This window comes from Notamacropus eugenii, chromosome 5 (genome assembly GCF_028372415.1).
Source record: "Notamacropus eugenii isolate mMacEug1 chromosome 5, mMacEug1.pri_v2, whole genome shotgun sequence".
NCBI classification, from domain to species: domain Eukaryota; kingdom Metazoa; phylum Chordata; class Mammalia; order Diprotodontia; family Macropodidae; genus Notamacropus; species Notamacropus eugenii.
In genome coordinates, this window is record NC_092876.1 from 90,143,410 (window position 1) to 90,160,972 (window position 17,563).

The window sequence follows — 17,563 nt, forward strand, 5'->3', positions numbered from 1 at the left end:
TCTTATTTATTTTGTGGTGGAATTTATTGAGTTCTGAGAAGGGGTGGTTGAGGTCCTCCACAAGTATTGTTTTACTGTCTATTTTTTCCTGCATCTCACTTAACTTTTTCTTTAGGAATCTGGATGCTATCCTACTTTGTGCATTTATGTTTAGTATTCATATTGCTTCATTGTCTATTGTAACTTTTACCAAGATACAGTTTCCTTCTTTATCTCTTCTAAGAAGATCTATTTTTGCTTTTACTTGTCTAACATCAGCATTGCTACCACTGCTTCTTTTACTTTTGCTGAAATAACATATTCTACTCCAGCCCCTTACCTTTACTCTGTGTGTTTCTCTCTGTTTCAAGTGTGGTTTTGGTAAACATCATATTGTAGTATTCTGATTTCAGAACCACTCTGCTATCCATTTCTATTTTCTGGGAGAGTTCTTCCCATTCATATTAGTTATGATGACTACCTGTGTATTTCCCTCTATCCTGCGGTATCCTGTCAGGTAAGATAGATTTCTATATTCAGCTGATTGTGTATATGATTGTATCTTTGAGGAAGTACTGATGAGGGTAAGTTCAAGTGATTCTCATCACCCACCTACCCATCTTTCCCTCTATTGTAAAAGGTCTTTCACATCTCTTCATATGAAATAATTTACCCCATTCTACCTCTCCTTTTCTTTTGTACCTATTGTACTCTTCTTTCTCATTCCTTAACTTTTTTTATGTCATTTCCTCAAATTATTTTTATACCTGTATCCTCTGTCTGTCTATATTCCTTCTAACTGTACTATTCGCTTTGCAATATTTAAGAATTGTAAGTATCATCTTCCCCTGTGGGGATGTAAATAGCTAAACTCTATTGAATCCCTTGTGTTTTCTTTTCCCTTTTTGCCAGGCCTAGAGGCCTGTGTGGGCTATCCGAGTCTTCTTACCTCACCTCCGAGGTCTTCGGTTGGCCAAAACTGGATGCTCATATGAGAGAAACGACGTTCCAGAGTCGAACAAGGGTTGAGCTTTATTTCAGGGTCTCGGTTAAAAGTGCAGGGTGGTCTTCCTTAGGAGGAAGAGGGGGAGATTTCCTAAGGAGGCTAGGATCTTAAGGGATTGGAAGTAGAAGTACAAGTGGGGAGAGAGGGGGAGGGGAGAGAGGAAAGAAGAAAAGCGGAGCCTATTGTCCTCTTGGCTCCTCACGTGCTAAGAGAGCTTTCAGGCTTCCTCAATCCTACTTAACCTTCAGCCGCATAGTTTGCATCTGAATACCGTGCTGTTAGGTAACTAAGTGTGCCCAGATCCAGGACAATCTTGAGGGCGGGGAGATCTCTCTCCCATCACGTTTCTCACGGGAAGAGGCGGAATTACTCGAGATAGCTCGGTTCACCTCGATTCTCTGCCGTTTCCTGGGGGGGTCTCGTGAGAGCTCTAAGATTTAGAAGCTCCCACCTTTACCCGCCCGAGACTGTCCACACGGAATTGAGCTTCCAATCCCAACACCTTTTTCCCTGTTTGTGCTTCTCTTGGGTCTTAATATTGGAGGTCAAATTTTTGATTTAGTTCTGGTCTTCTCCTTACAAAAGCTTGAAATCCTTTAAATGACCATTCCCCTTTACCCTGATGTATTATGCTTAATTTTGCCAGGTAAGTGATTCTTGGTTGTAGTCCTAGTTCCTTTGCCTTCTGAATGCCATGTTTCATGACTTCCAGTCCTGTGTAATCCTGATTGTCACTCCCTGATATTTGAATTGTTTCTTTCTGGCCACATGTATTATTTTTCCTTGACCTAATAGTTCTAAAATTTAGCTGTAATGTTCCTTTGAGTTTTTATTTTGCATTCTCTTTCCTGAGGTAATCAATGGACCTTTTCAATGTCTACTTTGCCTTCTGGTTCCAGGATATCAGAGCAATTTTCCTTGACAAATTCTTGAAAGATGTTGTTCAATTTCTCCTTTTGATTATGGCTTTCAGGTAGTCCAGTGATTCTGATATTATCTCTCTTGGGTCTATTTTCCAGGTCAGATGTTTTTCCCCAGAGATATTTTCCATCTTCTTCCATTTTTTCATTATTTTGAATTTGTGTGATTGATTCTTGATGTCTGATAGAATCATTAGCTTCCAATTGCCCAATTCTCACTTTTAAGATGGAGTTTTCCTCAATTAGTTTTAGTACTTTCTTTTTCATTTTGCCAATTGCACCCTTTTTGGATTTTTGTATCTCCTTTTCCACTTGACCAATTCTATGAGGCAGCTAAGTGGTGCAGGGAATAGAGCATCAGTGCAGGAGTCAGGAGGACCTGAGTTCAAATCTCACCTCAGACACTTGACACTCACTAGCTATGTGACCTTGGGCAAGTCACTTAACCCCAATTGCCTCATCCTGGGTCATCTCTAGTCATCCTGATGAATATCTGGTCACTGGATTCAGATGACTCTGGAGGAGAAATGAGGTTGTGACCTGCACAACCCTCCCTCACTCAAAACAAAGTCAAATGCAAGTCATGTCATCATTTCTCTGATGACATGGTCTTCTTTGGCAACAAAGGATGAACACACACACACACACACACACACACACACACAAGATGTACTCATTCTCAGAATAATTTCTTAAATTGATAATTGAAAAAGATTCTAAAATTCAGTTATATATTAGTGACAAATTCAATTTTTTTCCTGACCTAAATTCACTTATCTCCTGAAATTTATACTCAGAATGCACCTATGGACTCTAGATAATTTCCCTGCTCTAGATGAAGATTTTCTTCAACTAGTATATGGCATGCTAAACAAGAAACCATGAATTTTATGAAAGACTTTGTTAGTTCTTTCAGCTTTAGTACTGCTACTTATTTTCTTGAGAGTGGGCAAAAGAATGAAGGCAATACAGCACCATTCCCACATGATTTAAAAAAAAAGTGTGGAATTTAGGAAGACCATTCATTAGATGAAGAACTGAGGAGCTTTGGTTCTTGGACTTGGCTTATGCTTGTAGTATGTAAACAGGTATTTGGAACACTTCTGTCCCACTACACTACCCAGCTGAGACATTATTTCCTGTGACCATTGATAGGAGATTTTGTAAGATATTCTGTCACTGACAGAATGGTTTTCTCTACAGCTAGCTTACTCTATGTGCATAAAAAGAATTCAACTCAAAGGTAGGTCCCTGGAAGAAGAGTCTTCTCTTCCTTTTTCCTATTTCCTCCCCTTTTTCTTGAAATTCCACAGTATGTCTCTTTAGTTGACACATCACTTTCCTCACTCTCTTTTTTCCTATCCAGCAAATGAAGCCCAAGCAATACTAAGGGGGTGGGGGTAGAAAGGGAATGAAATGTGTTCATTATTATTTTTATTATCATTGCAAAGTCTTTTTTAGCATCTTTATGTCAGGCTGCACTGACTACTACATGAAAGCACGTCTAAATAAATATGATGCCAAGTTCCTAGAATCAGCTTCTATATATATTCCAGTATGCTATCAATAGGATCCTGAAATGACAAGGAGATATCTATTTTTTTCTGATTTTCTATTTTTCTTCCATTTTTTCTTTTTCTTTTTTATTTTTGTTCTAGTCTCTATTTACTATTACTTCAACTTAGAGGCATTAAAGAGCCACCTACAATAAAGAGCTTTTTGTAAAGAGGCCAATGTCTAGAAAACAGATTGATGTAGTGATATCAACATGGTGTAGATTCTGTAATCTCAGACGCTCACTGCATAAGAACTTAGAATGAGTCCATGCCTTCAACCTAGTCAGGTTGTAAAGGACACAGAATATGTGCATGGATTGAGAGGCCATTGTGAGGGCCATGCCCAGGGTTTTATCTGTACTCTTTGTGTACCCTGAGCAATTTTAGGGAGCCCAGCCTAAGTTCCTTTGTCCTGAGTGCATATACAATGGGGTTGAGGGCTGGGGGAATGACGTTGTGCAACAGATTGAATAGCACAGGTATCAGAGGAAACTTCCTTCCTGCCTGATGGGTGACAGATAACACAACAATGGATGTATAGAAGAAGAGGATGAGGATGAGGTGGGAGCTGCAGGTGCTTAAGGCTTTGGTTGCAGCTTTTGTGGAGTTCATTCTCAGTACAGACTTGATAATCAGGGCATAGGAAAGGATTATTAAGCACAGGTCACCACCCAGTAGTGTCCAGGCAATGACCAGTTGACAAATTTTATTGACTCTCCTGTCATCACAGGCCAGGCTGGTGACCCCCAAATTGGAGCACAGGCAGTGTTCAATCTCATTTGAGGAACAGTAATCTCTCTGAGCAGCCAGCACAGGCACTGGCATAACACCCAGTCCATTTCTGAGCACCATGAATACTGTAGCTTTGAAGACAGAAGAGTCTGTGACAATGGTGGGATAGTGGAGGGGATGGCAAATAGCCACATATCTGTCAAAAGCCATGCAGAGGAAGATGCCTGACTCCATGGCCAGAAAGTAGTGTATGGCAAAGATCTGAGAAAAACACTCAGGGAGGCTGATGGCCTTGGCATCAAACCAGAAGATGGCCAATATCTTGGGCACAATGGTGGTGGCCAGACCCATGTCTACAATAGAAAGGATTCCCAGGAACTGATACATGGGCTGGTGCAGGCTGGGCTCCTGTTGGATTGTAAGTAGGATGAGGAGGTTGGCACCAAGAGATGAGAGGTAGAGTAATGCCAGGGGTGGAGAGAGCCAATGTTGCCAGCTATAGATTCCTGGAAGCCCCTTAAGGATGAACTCAGAAACCTGGAAGTTAGAACTGTTGGAAACTTTCATAAATGGAGATATTTTTACCTAAAAGAAAAAAAGAAATCCCAAATTTTCCTTTTTAGTGACCCATTTTTAAACAGGTGTAAATAAAAAACTGTGAAGCCCTTCTGGGCAAAGAAACCAACCTTAGGGAATCAAAGGTAGGGCTTACAGTGTGCCCAGTGCAGTCTGAGACCCCAAGCTATAGGATTTACATGTATTTATGATTCATGTTTGGTGTAACATGGCTAGATATGACTCAATTATCATACCTATGCTTTTTTAATTTGCCTTTTTGCATTATTCATTTTGTCACACTCCCAACCATCTTTTACGCAATAGGTCAGGGTAGCTGATTACATCATGAACCTAGGGCAGCTCGGTACATTTTAATACAAAGATGATTATTATGATTACCCACTTAAAATATACTTTATAATGATTTAGTCATACTTCTAAGAACTAACTTAATATAAGAATTCACCTGGGACTACGTCTTAGCTGTGGTTACACAGGTTTTTCCCCAGGCCTATATCCTTAATATAAATTACAGTTACTTCTTATCTTAATAAAGTGATTATAGCTGATAAATGATTAGCAAGGCATTTCAGAGAAAAACCACTCAAGGTATTGATTATTGATCTTTTCCCTTTCACAAGGTATATCAAAGGCCACAATGTTGTGTACGCAGAAAATTGCCAAGAAAGTTTCCATATCCTATAGAAATTTACAAAGGAGATACTCTCAGTTTCCTGTGACCAGTGATAACAGCACATTAGACAATTCGTATAGTTAAACCCAAGGCAAGAGGGAACACCACACATAGTTTGTGAAGGATGTTGTTTTTTCCTGACCTCACGGAACATAATCATAACCATCAAACCTTGTTGAATCCTCTGTGCTCTAGATCTCAGAAAAATCAGAGTATAACCTTGACCATGACACTTTGATAAAAGCACAAAGAACAAAAGGAAATGTGGCACAACGCTGAATGAGCAAACTGATACAAAAAGTCTATAGCCATATTTTTCTCTCTTGGATCATTTTTTTTTTTTCAAAAACAACCATGGCTGCAGCAACAACAAAATGAGACATTCTTCAAACTTCAACCATAAACCCTGTTCTCTTCCTGCTTAACTGCTCATGGTAGAGAGCCCAAGATGTCTACAATTGGCTGCCAAAGGAATGGCTTCTCTATACATTAGAGAAAGGTTGGTCCACTGCTCAAGGCTTCTGGAAATAATGGTTATCTTCTTTCTCCACAGGTCAATTGTTTTGCCTTTCATATCATAGTAATAAGATCTGACCTCTAAGACTAACCTGTTCTCATTTCTCTGCCTTAGGTGAAGTGGGTATTAAGAGAAAAGTATCTACCTGAGTCTCTTTTATTACTCAGCAACTCTATCTACCAAATTCAGGAGTGTAGATATAGTTTATTAACTCACAGGTGCCTAGAGCAGTGAATTGTACTACTTGGTACCCAATCTGTAATTATTTTATTTTTAATATTGCAGAATGACTAATCAATGATGAAACATTGCATCCTATGGCAGCTAAACTATACCAGTAATGATCTTAATTACTGTCTAAATTTTAGAAAGTATTAATAAAAATTAACCTTTAAAATGCTTTTATGCACAGTTTTTTAAAGGAGATGTCAATTTTTAAATATTTACATGTATATTCCTGGAGGTAAGTATCATTCCCACAATGAAGAAATTTAGTCAGAGAAAGGTTAAGTGATTTATTCACAGTCACAAAGCTAATTAGTTTCTGAGGCAGGATTCAAATTCTATCCTTCCTGGATCCAGCACCACTATTTTATCAATCATGTCAACTATCTAGCTGATGTAGATGATTCCCTTGTAATTTCTTGCAAATCCTGAGGCTCTGTAGACACTTGTAGAGTTCTCTGGAATAAATCTACTACTACCTCAGGGAAATCTTTGGTGATGCTTGAGGACCGACCCTAATGAGAAGCTGAGCTCCAGTCTAGACAAGAGTTGTGCTGCCTGATCAAATGAAGCCTGAATATCACCTCTATCAAAGTCCTGCTAATCATCCCCAAGATTGGTTGGCCTGAGTGAAACCCTGTACAATCTTTCACCAAAATGTCAGTTTAAACCTCAAAATGGGCAAAATCATTCCATGAAGCTCTCCAGTAACTCAATACCTGGTCCTTTACAGTCTATCTTTGAACATGGTCTAAGGTCAGTACTACCTAAAGTGAGAACGTGGTCTCTGCTTTATTCAGAAAAATGGAAGCTATGCCCTGGATCTGATAGGTTTTGTTTTTCCTTTAGTTTGTTTTCTACTTAGGAATACAAAGGCTCACCAGTTTTTCAGGAATAGAATATTCCATTAAGTGACCCTGTCAGTTCTCATTCAAAACTTTTTTGAAAACTTCCATTAATACCACAAATGGTTGGTCCATAACTGATAAAATTCTTTGATATTTTCTATTAATTAAGGCTCAGTGTTTCTTTTGTTTGTTCTTCATTGCTCTTCCTTTACCACTAAGACTACAATTCTTGTGAAAAGTATGTAAAACAGGCTAGAAATTTAATATGGGTCAACTAGGCTAAAAAAAATGTGACCTTAGGCTACATTGACATAAGCATAGTCTCTATATTAGGGGTTCTGTGGCAATATGGTAAAGCCTATGGATACTTCCTCGGAATAATGAGTGTGTTTTTTAATAAACTAAGGTAATACTAATTTTTAATTAGAAGTTAGTAGAAATAAAATTGTTTTTTTTTTTTTCCCAGACAAGTTTACAAATCTCCTGAAATCTATCCATGGAGTCTTTCAGAGGTCATGGATCCCAGGTCAAGAATCCCTGCTTTAGAGGAATACATGATAATGCTGCTGCCATTAAATATTATATCCAATTCTGGGAAATTAATTTTGAAAGAGATAAGAACCATATACAGGGTAAGCCATCTATGTTTAGTGAGAGGACTAACCTATACTATGCTTGCAAAGGTTCTTTAGCCTGAAGTTATAAATATTGAGGGTGGAGGAAAGAACATGACAATGATTTTAAGTTAATTGAATGGTTTTTATATGTAAGAAGTAATAGACTAATTCACAGAGAGCATAACTGGAAAAACAACTGGAAATCCAAGGAGAGAGTTTGACTTAACACAAGAAAACTTTCCCTAACAATGTGAGCTGTTAGAAAGGACTTCCATGGGCAAGGAGTGGGGGAGAGTTCCTCATTACTAAAGGTCTTAAAACAGTCAGAATGTCCACTTGTCAAGAATTTTGGTGAGAAGGTTTATACTATGGATAGGGGTTGAACTAAAAGAACATAAAAAATCCTTTCCAACTCTATTATTCTTGTATTTCTAAAGGACAGAACATGATGTTTTGCAATTGCTTAGGTGGTGAGGTATTAATTGTCATCCAGAAACAGATAAGACCTCTAAATTTCATCACTACAGGTGATGAATTGGACACCACGCCAGTTATAGCACTGAAAATATATCTCTCACCTATATATTGAGTCGTTTTGTAAGATTCCCTTATCCCTCACAAAATGTTCTCATGAAATTAGCTCACTATTCTCTATCCATGGCATTCCATCTCTTGCCTCTGCATTTGCATGGGGTATCCCTCATTTCTGAAATTCCTATTTCAAGAAGCCAGTTACTTAAACATTTACTCAATTTACCTGTTGAAAATTGAAGCTTCTCATTGTTGGAACCAGGATCACACAAATTCTTACGTGGCTGCATTTAACATGACATGATGAGATTGTGCCTCTTACTATAGTCCTATTTCCTTTTTATTAATAAATGATGTTTTCACAGAATTTCTTTTTTTTTCACGGTACTATTTCTAGCTCCTATGGGCTCATATATTATCTGAGAGTTTCTTCCCTAGGACATTTTCTAATCACTTTAGATGAACCAATTTAGTTTGGAAGCCCTCAAGGGATCCTGGATATTTACCACCCTTTCCTACTCTAAGACTTGTTGCAATGCTCAATACAAATGATCAGGTAGAGAGTGGTTAAGTGACTTACTTATGGTCATAGAGTTAGTAAGTATCTGAGGCAAGATTCAAGTTCCATCTTCCTAGCTCAAAGTCCAGTGTTCTATCCATCACATCATCTAGTAGATGATCTTGTACTCACCTTGGGTTTTGACAGAGTTATGAGAGCTTCAGCAATCATCGGTGTAGGAATCACTGTAAAGGCCTGGAACAGATCCTTCTAGATATGGACCTTAAGTATGTGAGAAGCTCTGTTTTTCAATGGTTACAGGGACATGGGGAAAATATGTGATTTATGACCAACAGAAAGAACTTCAAATAGGTGAGGAAAGGATGGGGGTAACTGCTCAAAAGCCTGATAAGTTGGTGGAGGAAGGGAAAAGGAAGATTCATTTACCAATCAAGAAGGAAGAGCACTAAAGCCCACATTAGATGGAGTCAGAAAGTGTCCCTATTGATGTAAACCAGAAAATTCCTTATATATTATAACTTTATCCTCCGAGGGGATGTCTCAGCATAGAGAATCTCTGGTGAATTCTTTTAGGAAGAAGAGTCCCTTGTGTGATGAAGGTTCTCAAAATTTTTTGTAAATAGACTCTGCTCTCTATTTTTAAAGTTGGGTCTATGATAAATCTCTTCCACCTCCTTTCTGATAAAAATCATAGCTAGTATTTACTTATCACTTTGAGATTTGTAAAACACTATTCATATATTATCTCATTTAATCCTCACAACAATCCTGGGATGTAGGTGTTATTATTATCTTGATTTTAGAAATAAGGAAACTGGGGCTGACAGACATTGTCACTTGTTCAGGGACACAGAGCTAGTAAGGAACCAGCTAAAAGGTTTAGAGATCAGCAATGAGGTGCTATATGTGAAGAATACAGACAAACAATCTGATTGGATTTAAGAGAGGAAGAAGGGAAGTAATGCTCAGTGAGACTTGAAAGATAGATTGAGGCCAGGTTGTAAAGGGTTTTAAAATTTAAACCAAGTGATAGATATAAATAAACCAGTTACTCACTGGTTGCCCATCTCTATCCTATATGATCCATACTTGTTACACTTCTTTTTCTTTTTTGTCTCCCTAGATCTTGCTTTTGGGACATCCACACTGGATGCTCTTGATAACTCTCTAGTCACTTTTAGATAACAAATTTCTTTGAGTTTTTTTCAGAGCTTAACTACATTTATTAACCTACATTCATACTTTTAACAAACTCCATGTGATAACATATGCTGCTCTCAAAGGGCAATGAATTGAGACTTTGGAAATTTTCTGAAGAGGAAGATGAAGTACAAAAAAAATGGTGTTTAAGGAAGAATACCTAGGAATTATGTTTAAAATAAATTGTAAGAGAGAATACTTAGACACAGGATGAACAACATGGAAGCTGAAGTGAGCAGGGAATTGAATAGGGGAATTCTAACCAATTGGATGAACATAACTGTTTCTTTAGACATGCCATTAATACTTTGCTAAGGGGAAAAAATAATTCCTGATTGTTTTGAAAGACTGTGTTTAATATTAGTTTCAAGATAGTGGGGTATTTTTCAAGATGATTTGATTGGCTAGGACCTAAATAAGCAAAATGATCAATAGGTTCTTACTATGCCCTAGTGAACTAAGCACTGAAGATTTAAAGAAAGACAAAAACATGGCCCTTGCTCACAAAGAACTCATATTTAAACATGTGGAAACAACTACAAATAACTGCACATAAAAGATATAGATGGCATAGATTGAAGGTAGTCTTAGAGGGTATGTATAAGTAGTTGATGGTGAATAGGAGGGGGTTCCTAGAGAATGTGAGATTTGAGGTGAATCTTAAAGGAAGTCAGGGAAGCTAAAAGTGGGAGCAAGAAAGGAGGTTATTAAAGGCAAGAGGGTCAATCAGTGAAAGGTAGAGTTAGGAGATGGAGTGTCATGTGTGAAATATAGTAATAAGGGCCAGTGGATCATATATGATCTAATTCTTGAAGTGGGGGAAGTGTAGGAAGATTGGAAAGGGGGTTGTAAACTGTCTTCAGTGCCAAGTATGATTTTATATGTGATCCCAGAAGTAATATGGAGTTATTGGAATTTATTGAGTAAGAAGGTGACATAGAGAGACCTGTATTTTAGGAAAATCATTTTGGCAGTTGCGGTAGCTTACAGTTAGCAGTGGCTGTGTGAATGGAGAAAAGAAGGCCTATACAAGTGATGTTGTGAATGACAAGATTTGGCAATGACTATTTGGGTAAGTTGAATAAAAAGTCTAAAAGTAGAATAAAAATTGCAAGTCTTGATGACTGGAATGATGGTGGTACCCTTGATCAGGGATAGGGAACCCTTTCATGTTGGAAAACTACATCAATTTAGCTGTAATCAAATAAGACCAAATTTGAGAAAGTTCAATTAGATATACTTCTTTTGTAAAAAACCTAACTACTATGCACTTGATTTCAAAATACTGAAAATTATTTGTCAATTTTAAAGTTATCTAGTCTTTTAATGTCTTTGTTCTGTCAACCCCCATAAACTCTTGCCAACCAGCCTACCAACTGGCAGTAGTGACATCAGTCAGGTGGGAGAAGTTAGAACTAAATCATAAATGTAGCCACAGTCAATTTGGCCCTCATGGTTTACTAACGTTCTAATTGTTCCACTCACTCTGGTAGGATTATTTCATTGAAATATTTTGTTCTTCGGTGTTTTAAATACAGTCCTTTAAAAAATGTATAAATGAATAAAAATATAGAAGGTGAACCATAATATATTAATAAAAAGAAAAGGAATTGTTTGGTGAAATATGGATTCAGTCCAAAAGTCACACTTAAGGACCTAGAAGGCTAACAGGTTACCCTCCCTTGACCATGATATGAAATTTGGGAAGAGAGGATGGTTTAAAAAGTCAGAAATCATATGTTTTGTTTTCTTCATGTTGATTCTGAAATGCCTATAGGATATTCAATTTGAGACGTTCAAAAAGCAGTGATGAGTGTGGGTATGGGATTTCAAAAATGAGATTAGGACTAGATATATAGAGAACTGGGAAACATCTACATGGAGATTATAACTGAATCCATAGACCCTAATGAGATTACCAAAACAGACAACAAAGAAGGAAAAATGAAGAAGACTTTAAGAGACACTCACAATGTAACAAATGTAAACCAAAATCCAAGAAACAAAAATAAAAAGGAGCAGTAAGCATTATGTAGGAAGAAAATGAGGAGAGAAGACTGCTCTAAAAACCTTGCAATGAAAAAGTATGTAAGAGGAAGTGATTAGCAGTTAAATAATACTAAAAGGTCAAGAGGATTGAGAACTGCCCATTAGATTTGGCAATCATGAGATAACCGATAAGTTTGGAGATAATAGTTTCAGTTGATTAATGGCATCAGTTGAGAGAGTTATTCATGAGCAATGTTCCTGAAACCACCAAATGTCAAGTATAGAGGTGATGAGATTCTCATTCCCTATATGACATGATTCCAGACCAGCTTAGGGCTGACCTTGCACAAAATTCCCAAGTTCTAGAGTTTGGAGAGCTGACATTCTAGGAAGAATTAATGAATTTCCTAACTGAAATGACTATTGGAGAGAAGATTGCCCACCTTCCCTTAATTCAGTAGCATCCTCTAATAAAAGGGATAAGTGGGGAGAATTAGGATATTACTCCCATTCTCTATCACAGTACTGCTGTCCATGACTCAATCAATTGTGCTGCAATAGGGAGTTTCTCATCTAGTAGAATATAAGTATAAATATATAATTATATTTATATAGGTTACAAATGCATGCATGTATTTGATACTCATTTGATACTTATTTGATGCTCACAACTCTATGAAGTTGGTTCTGTTACTATCCCAATTTCACAAATCAGTAAACTGAGGCTGAGAGAGGTTAAATAAATTGTCCAGGGTCACATAGCTTGTAAATGTCTGAGGAAGTAATCCTCTGATAAATCCTTTGGGAATACATTAGTTTCTGATTTATATCTTCTTTTGAAACATTAATACATGATGTAATCATCAGGTACAGATAGCATCAGGCAGGATTTTCCATGGTAGAGAGAAGATTGCTGCCCCAGGGATATTCTGGTCTCAGTTCTATTTATAGGACTTCTATTCTGTCACATCTCTAACAGTGGTCTGTCCAGTTGTCTCTTTTCTCTTGTCCAGTGGCCATTCTGTGCTCTAGATCCTTCATCCCTTAGCAAGACAGCTTTGTCCAGGGTGCAGAATGTTAGGTTGTGATACAGCAGTATAGATACTGATATTACACATTGTATGTGCACAGTAAAAATGGATGAAAATATGTAAAAAGAGAAAGTTCTAGAGTTTAACCTTGAAGTAATCTCAATTTATCAACAGCACATTCATCTGCACAAGCTTCTGGTGTGTGATGTGGCAAAAGGTGGGATGAATTCCACTGTGGGGTTGGGGATACCAGAGGCAGAAGCTGAAATTTGTAAATCACTTTTCCAGAAAAATGGCAAAGCAGCTATGGTGTTTTAGAAATCAAAGATGCTTCCCCATGGCCTCTCCTCCCACTATTTGGGTTGAGAACTCTCAGGGGGACAACTCTTTCTAGAGCTGTAGCTTAGCCTGAGGGAGAAAGAGGCTAAGGGACTTGGATAAAGTCACACAGCTAGTATATGTGAGAGATTAAAACTTGGACGCAATGCTGCCATCTACCACACTTGTTATTTCTGTCAAGTAAATGAATTGGCCTGGGATATTAATTATATTTCAAATTCTAAGTCACAAAAGTAACTTCTCATACATGCCTTCTTAAGGGTTGAGTGTCCTCAGACCAGGAGGCAGGTAGCTTTGGAGTAGAGGCACTCTCCACATGTGCCTTCTAGAGAGCAGAGTCGTTCTCTGGGATCTGGTCTCTACCCTCAAATTAGGGATTCAGGAGAGTCAAGAATGACAGAAAAGTGGTATATGGCTAGAGGTGGAGCATGAGGGTTCTTGGCTACAAAGGCCAAAATGGCATACGTCACCTAGTTCCTGCTTTATAACCTCTTTTTTTTTTTTTAAATTTAATACATGATTTAATCATGTACAGATAACATCAGGCAGGATGTTCCATTGTGGAGAGAAGATTGTTGCCCCAAGGATGGGAGGAGTAAGAGGGCCATTGGTGGATAGATCAGAGAAACTTCAAGGCTTAGGAGGCCTCTGGAGATCTAAAGAGAAAGTATCTCTCCTCCAAGAGGGAATGTCTGCATGATAGCTGGCTTACATTTACATTTGCATATCTTTACATTTGGAGACAATTAGACTACATTCACTATCTCTCCTGATTGACATTGGCAGCAGGATCCATGTCCAAATCTCCTAACTGTGTAAAAGAAAACCTATTGGACATGACTGTGCAATCTCCAGATGTTTCTGGCTGGTAGGGAAGGTCCTGACAGCTTCCTGTCCTCAGCTGTACTACTGCAGCAAGTAGAGGGGCATGGGGCCAACTTCTCTTTTCCTTTCAGGGATGTCACCTCCACAAGAGTCAAGCCCTTGAGCCTGTCATCCTCAGGGGATTTTTTAGTGCCATCTAGTTAACCTCAATACTTGGATCCTCAATATTTCACTGGTTCTTAAATTTAAAAATGTGATCTTGTATACTTTTTTCTGTTTCCCACACTGCATGATTCTCATGGCATGGCTCATGGCCTAGAAATACTCACTGATTGGCACATATCATAGGCTGTTCAAGAGAATGAGAGCTTGTCTCAGAACCACAGAGATCCTGTCCCTGACCATCCTTGGGTATAACTCTGAGAGGTTGCTTAACTTTTCAGAGATGTAAGTGACCTGCAAAATTCTTCAGTGCAGCTAAAACCTGGTTGAAGTGCAATTGGGAAACATTGAACAAAATAAAGAAAATGAAATATAACATGGATAATGCCAATTTGTGCTTTTCCAAGTCAATATGTGGCATGCTGAGTGATTTGAGTCTGACATCACCTCTCTAAGACTCAAGTTACAGATAAGGTAATTCGCCTGCATTGGCAGAGGTTACTTCCTTAACCTGGGAGTTTCTCACTCCTGTAAAACCACAGGTCTAGATTTTATCCCTGTAGGTAAACTCTCTTTGGGCAAACTTTGTACCTTTAAAAATTAGAAATCCTCCTTATTTTTCCTTATTGGCATTTAATAAGGGGAAAGTGAGTAAAGTGGAGGAGGAAAGAGATGAGTAGTGCCATTTGAAAGCATAGATATAATTTGGTACTTATGGGTCATGTAGTTTTAAAAACAGAATGATACAGATTCCTCCTCAAATTACTAGATTTTCCTAACTTTTTAATACCTCACTGAAGAAAGAAAAGTCCTCTATTCTTGTGCATATACACTCTATCAAGGAAAGTCTCCCCATCCCGTCCTGACCTACCCCTCAGAGAAAGGTCATTATTTTGGGACCAGTGGCTCTATCCACCACACTCCAGTTTTTCTAACTTTGAACCAGCATTCATGTAATTCAGCGAACATTTATCAAGTGCTATTTCAATTCTGCAGATTTTGAGTCATCGTCTCAGTCAATCACTGGATAAGGAAAAACATAATAAGAGGTTTGTTAGGATTTTTCTCTAATTTTAGGGGCAACTAGATGGTGTAATGGATAGAGCACTGGACCTAATGAATTCAAATCCAGCCTCAGATACTTATTAGATGTGTAACCATGAGCAAACTACTTAACGTCCTTTTATTTCAGTTTCTACATCTTTAAAATAGAACCTTCCTCCCAGGGTTCTTGTAAGGTTCAAATGAAATAATATTGCCCTGTCCCTGGCACAAGTGCTGATGTCGTTCAGTTCATATTATTCATTTCAATCATGTTCAACTCTTGGTGAGCCCATCTGGGGTTTTCTTGGCAAAGAGATTGGACTGGTTTGCCCTTTCCTTCTGCTGATCATTTTACAGATGAAGAAACTGAGTCAAACAAGGTTAATTGACTTACCCAGGGGTCACACAGATGGTAAGTGGCTGAGGCAGGATTTTAACTCAGGAAGACGTTTTTCTCACTCGAGATCCTACACTCCATCCATTCGACCACATACTTCCCAAGCATTATATAAATGTTAGTTGTTATTTATATCTTTATATGCTACTTATTTTAGATAAAACTCTTTCCTTGGGTACTGAGGGAATAGCTTGTGTCACCAGAGAAAAGGCTGATTTTGACATCAGCAACTGAGCCTTTGCTGCTCTGAAATTTCCCCAAAGGTACTCTATAAATATCTACAGAAAGGAGAGGTTTTGGATCTGGACTTTCAGATAGGGGAAACCTGTATATCCTAGGTTACTTGAGATATCACAGCAACCTGACAGAATCTAATTTAAGATCACCTTTTTGCACAGCCATCTAGTCTATGAGGTATTTGATAGAAGAACAGTGATTGTTGGGGACACTAAATAGTAATTCTGGTTAACAGGAAGAAGAGCAGAGAGGGCTGAGGCTTGTTTCAAGTCATTTCTTCTACTTTCAGAGAGCTCTGTTTGGTTTTAGGATTTCTAATTGGACACTTGTGTAAGGGGACAGAGGTATGAAAGGAGACAGACTTCCTGGAGTTTCATTTCTTTGTGTGCATAACCCACCAAGCAAAAGAGTCATCTATATGCTTGGAATGTAGGGCAAGCAAATGTCATTAGTTCAGGTACTATGTAAAGTTGAAGTCATTGTCAGGATTCTTTGGAAGAGTCATGGCTCCTGGCTTGAATTCTCTTGACTTTCCCCTGACATCTCCAAGTGCCAAAGGTAGGAAGCCTCATCCTCAGAATCACTGTTCACCAGAAGGGAATCTCAGGGATAGGTCATCACTTTCTCTTTCTGAGCTGATGTTGCACCTGCTGAACAGAGGATATAGTTGCATCAAGGATGGAGCATAAACAGACCAATGGAAGACAGCACACAGTAGGTGCATGAGAAATGTTTGTTGAAGTAAATTCAAATGATATGTTAAAAAAAATGTCAGAGGTAAGAGTGAGGGCTAAAAATTGAGGAATAAAACAAACCAAATATTATAAATAGTGTATCATATAACGAACTTTCTAGATATGTGCATACTAGCTACAAGACTCAGGCAGTCATCAGTGATTGAAATCCCCACACCCCCAATTTTTAAACTACCTCAGATTTTTTTATTGTGTTTCAGGTATTTTAACCTGAGACAGCGTAAGAAATAAAAAAAAGATCTCCCACATATTGGATGTGTCCGCTATAGAGGAATGGGGAAAAAAGACTCAGGATTTCCATATGGGAGAGGGCAGGATTCTAACTACAAGGGTGAAGTGTGTTCCAACAGTGAAAATGTATCAGGACATCAAAGTGCTGAATTCTCATATCTCTACTAGATATTATGAGGATTTTTAAAAAAACTACTTTCTTTTTAATAATAGTAACAATCATTATAGCTAGCATTAATACAGTACCTACTATGTATAGGCAGTGTGCTTAGCACTTTTACAAGTATTTGATCTTCCCAGTAACCCTGGGAAGTAGGTGGTATTCCTGTCTCCATTTTATAGCTGGGAAAACTGAGATAGAGCCTAAATGACTTTCCCAAGGTAACATAGCTAGTAAGTATCTGAGGCAGAAATTGAACTCAGCTCTTATTGACTAGAGGACCAGCATTCTATCCACTATGCTACCTTGTTTTCATTGGTATGTGGAACTCTAGGGCACTTAAGAGTTAAGTAATTTGCTCAAAATGACTGATTCTTTATTTGTCTGTGGTGGATTTGAACCAATGACTCTGAGACTGAGTTTAACTGTGTACCACAGTATTCTGTCTCAGAAGAAGCATACTATTTTATGAGAGTAGCATTCTAGAGGA

At 38.1% G+C, this 17,563-nt stretch overlaps 1 protein-coding gene across 1 annotated transcript; it reads right to left on the bottom strand.

Annotated features, from left to right (window-relative positions):
* Nucleotides 1–3,812: 3,812 nt before the first annotated feature.
* On the bottom strand, nucleotides 3,813–8,913 carry LOC140507545 (olfactory receptor 56B1-like). The gene is made up of 2 exons (XM_072615595.1): nucleotides 8,875–8,913; nucleotides 3,813–4,778 (listed from the first exon to the last, which is right to left on the bottom strand). Exons 1-2 carry the CDS (start codon nucleotides 8,911–8,913, stop codon nucleotides 3,813–3,815), a joined length of 1,005 nt encoding a protein of 334 aa, XP_072471696.1.
* Nucleotides 8,914–17,563: the final 8,650 nt, after the last annotated feature.

Excerpts from the sequence above, each read along its gene's own strand:
- LOC140507545 (XM_072615595.1), bottom strand. The coding sequence starts at position 8,913 with ATGATTGCTGAAGCTCTCATAACTCTGTCAAAACCCAAG. Across the intron at positions 4,779-8,874 it reads TAACTCTGTCAAAACCCAAG|GTAAAAATATCTCCATTTAT; the intron begins GTGAGTACAAGA and ends TTTTTCTTTTAG.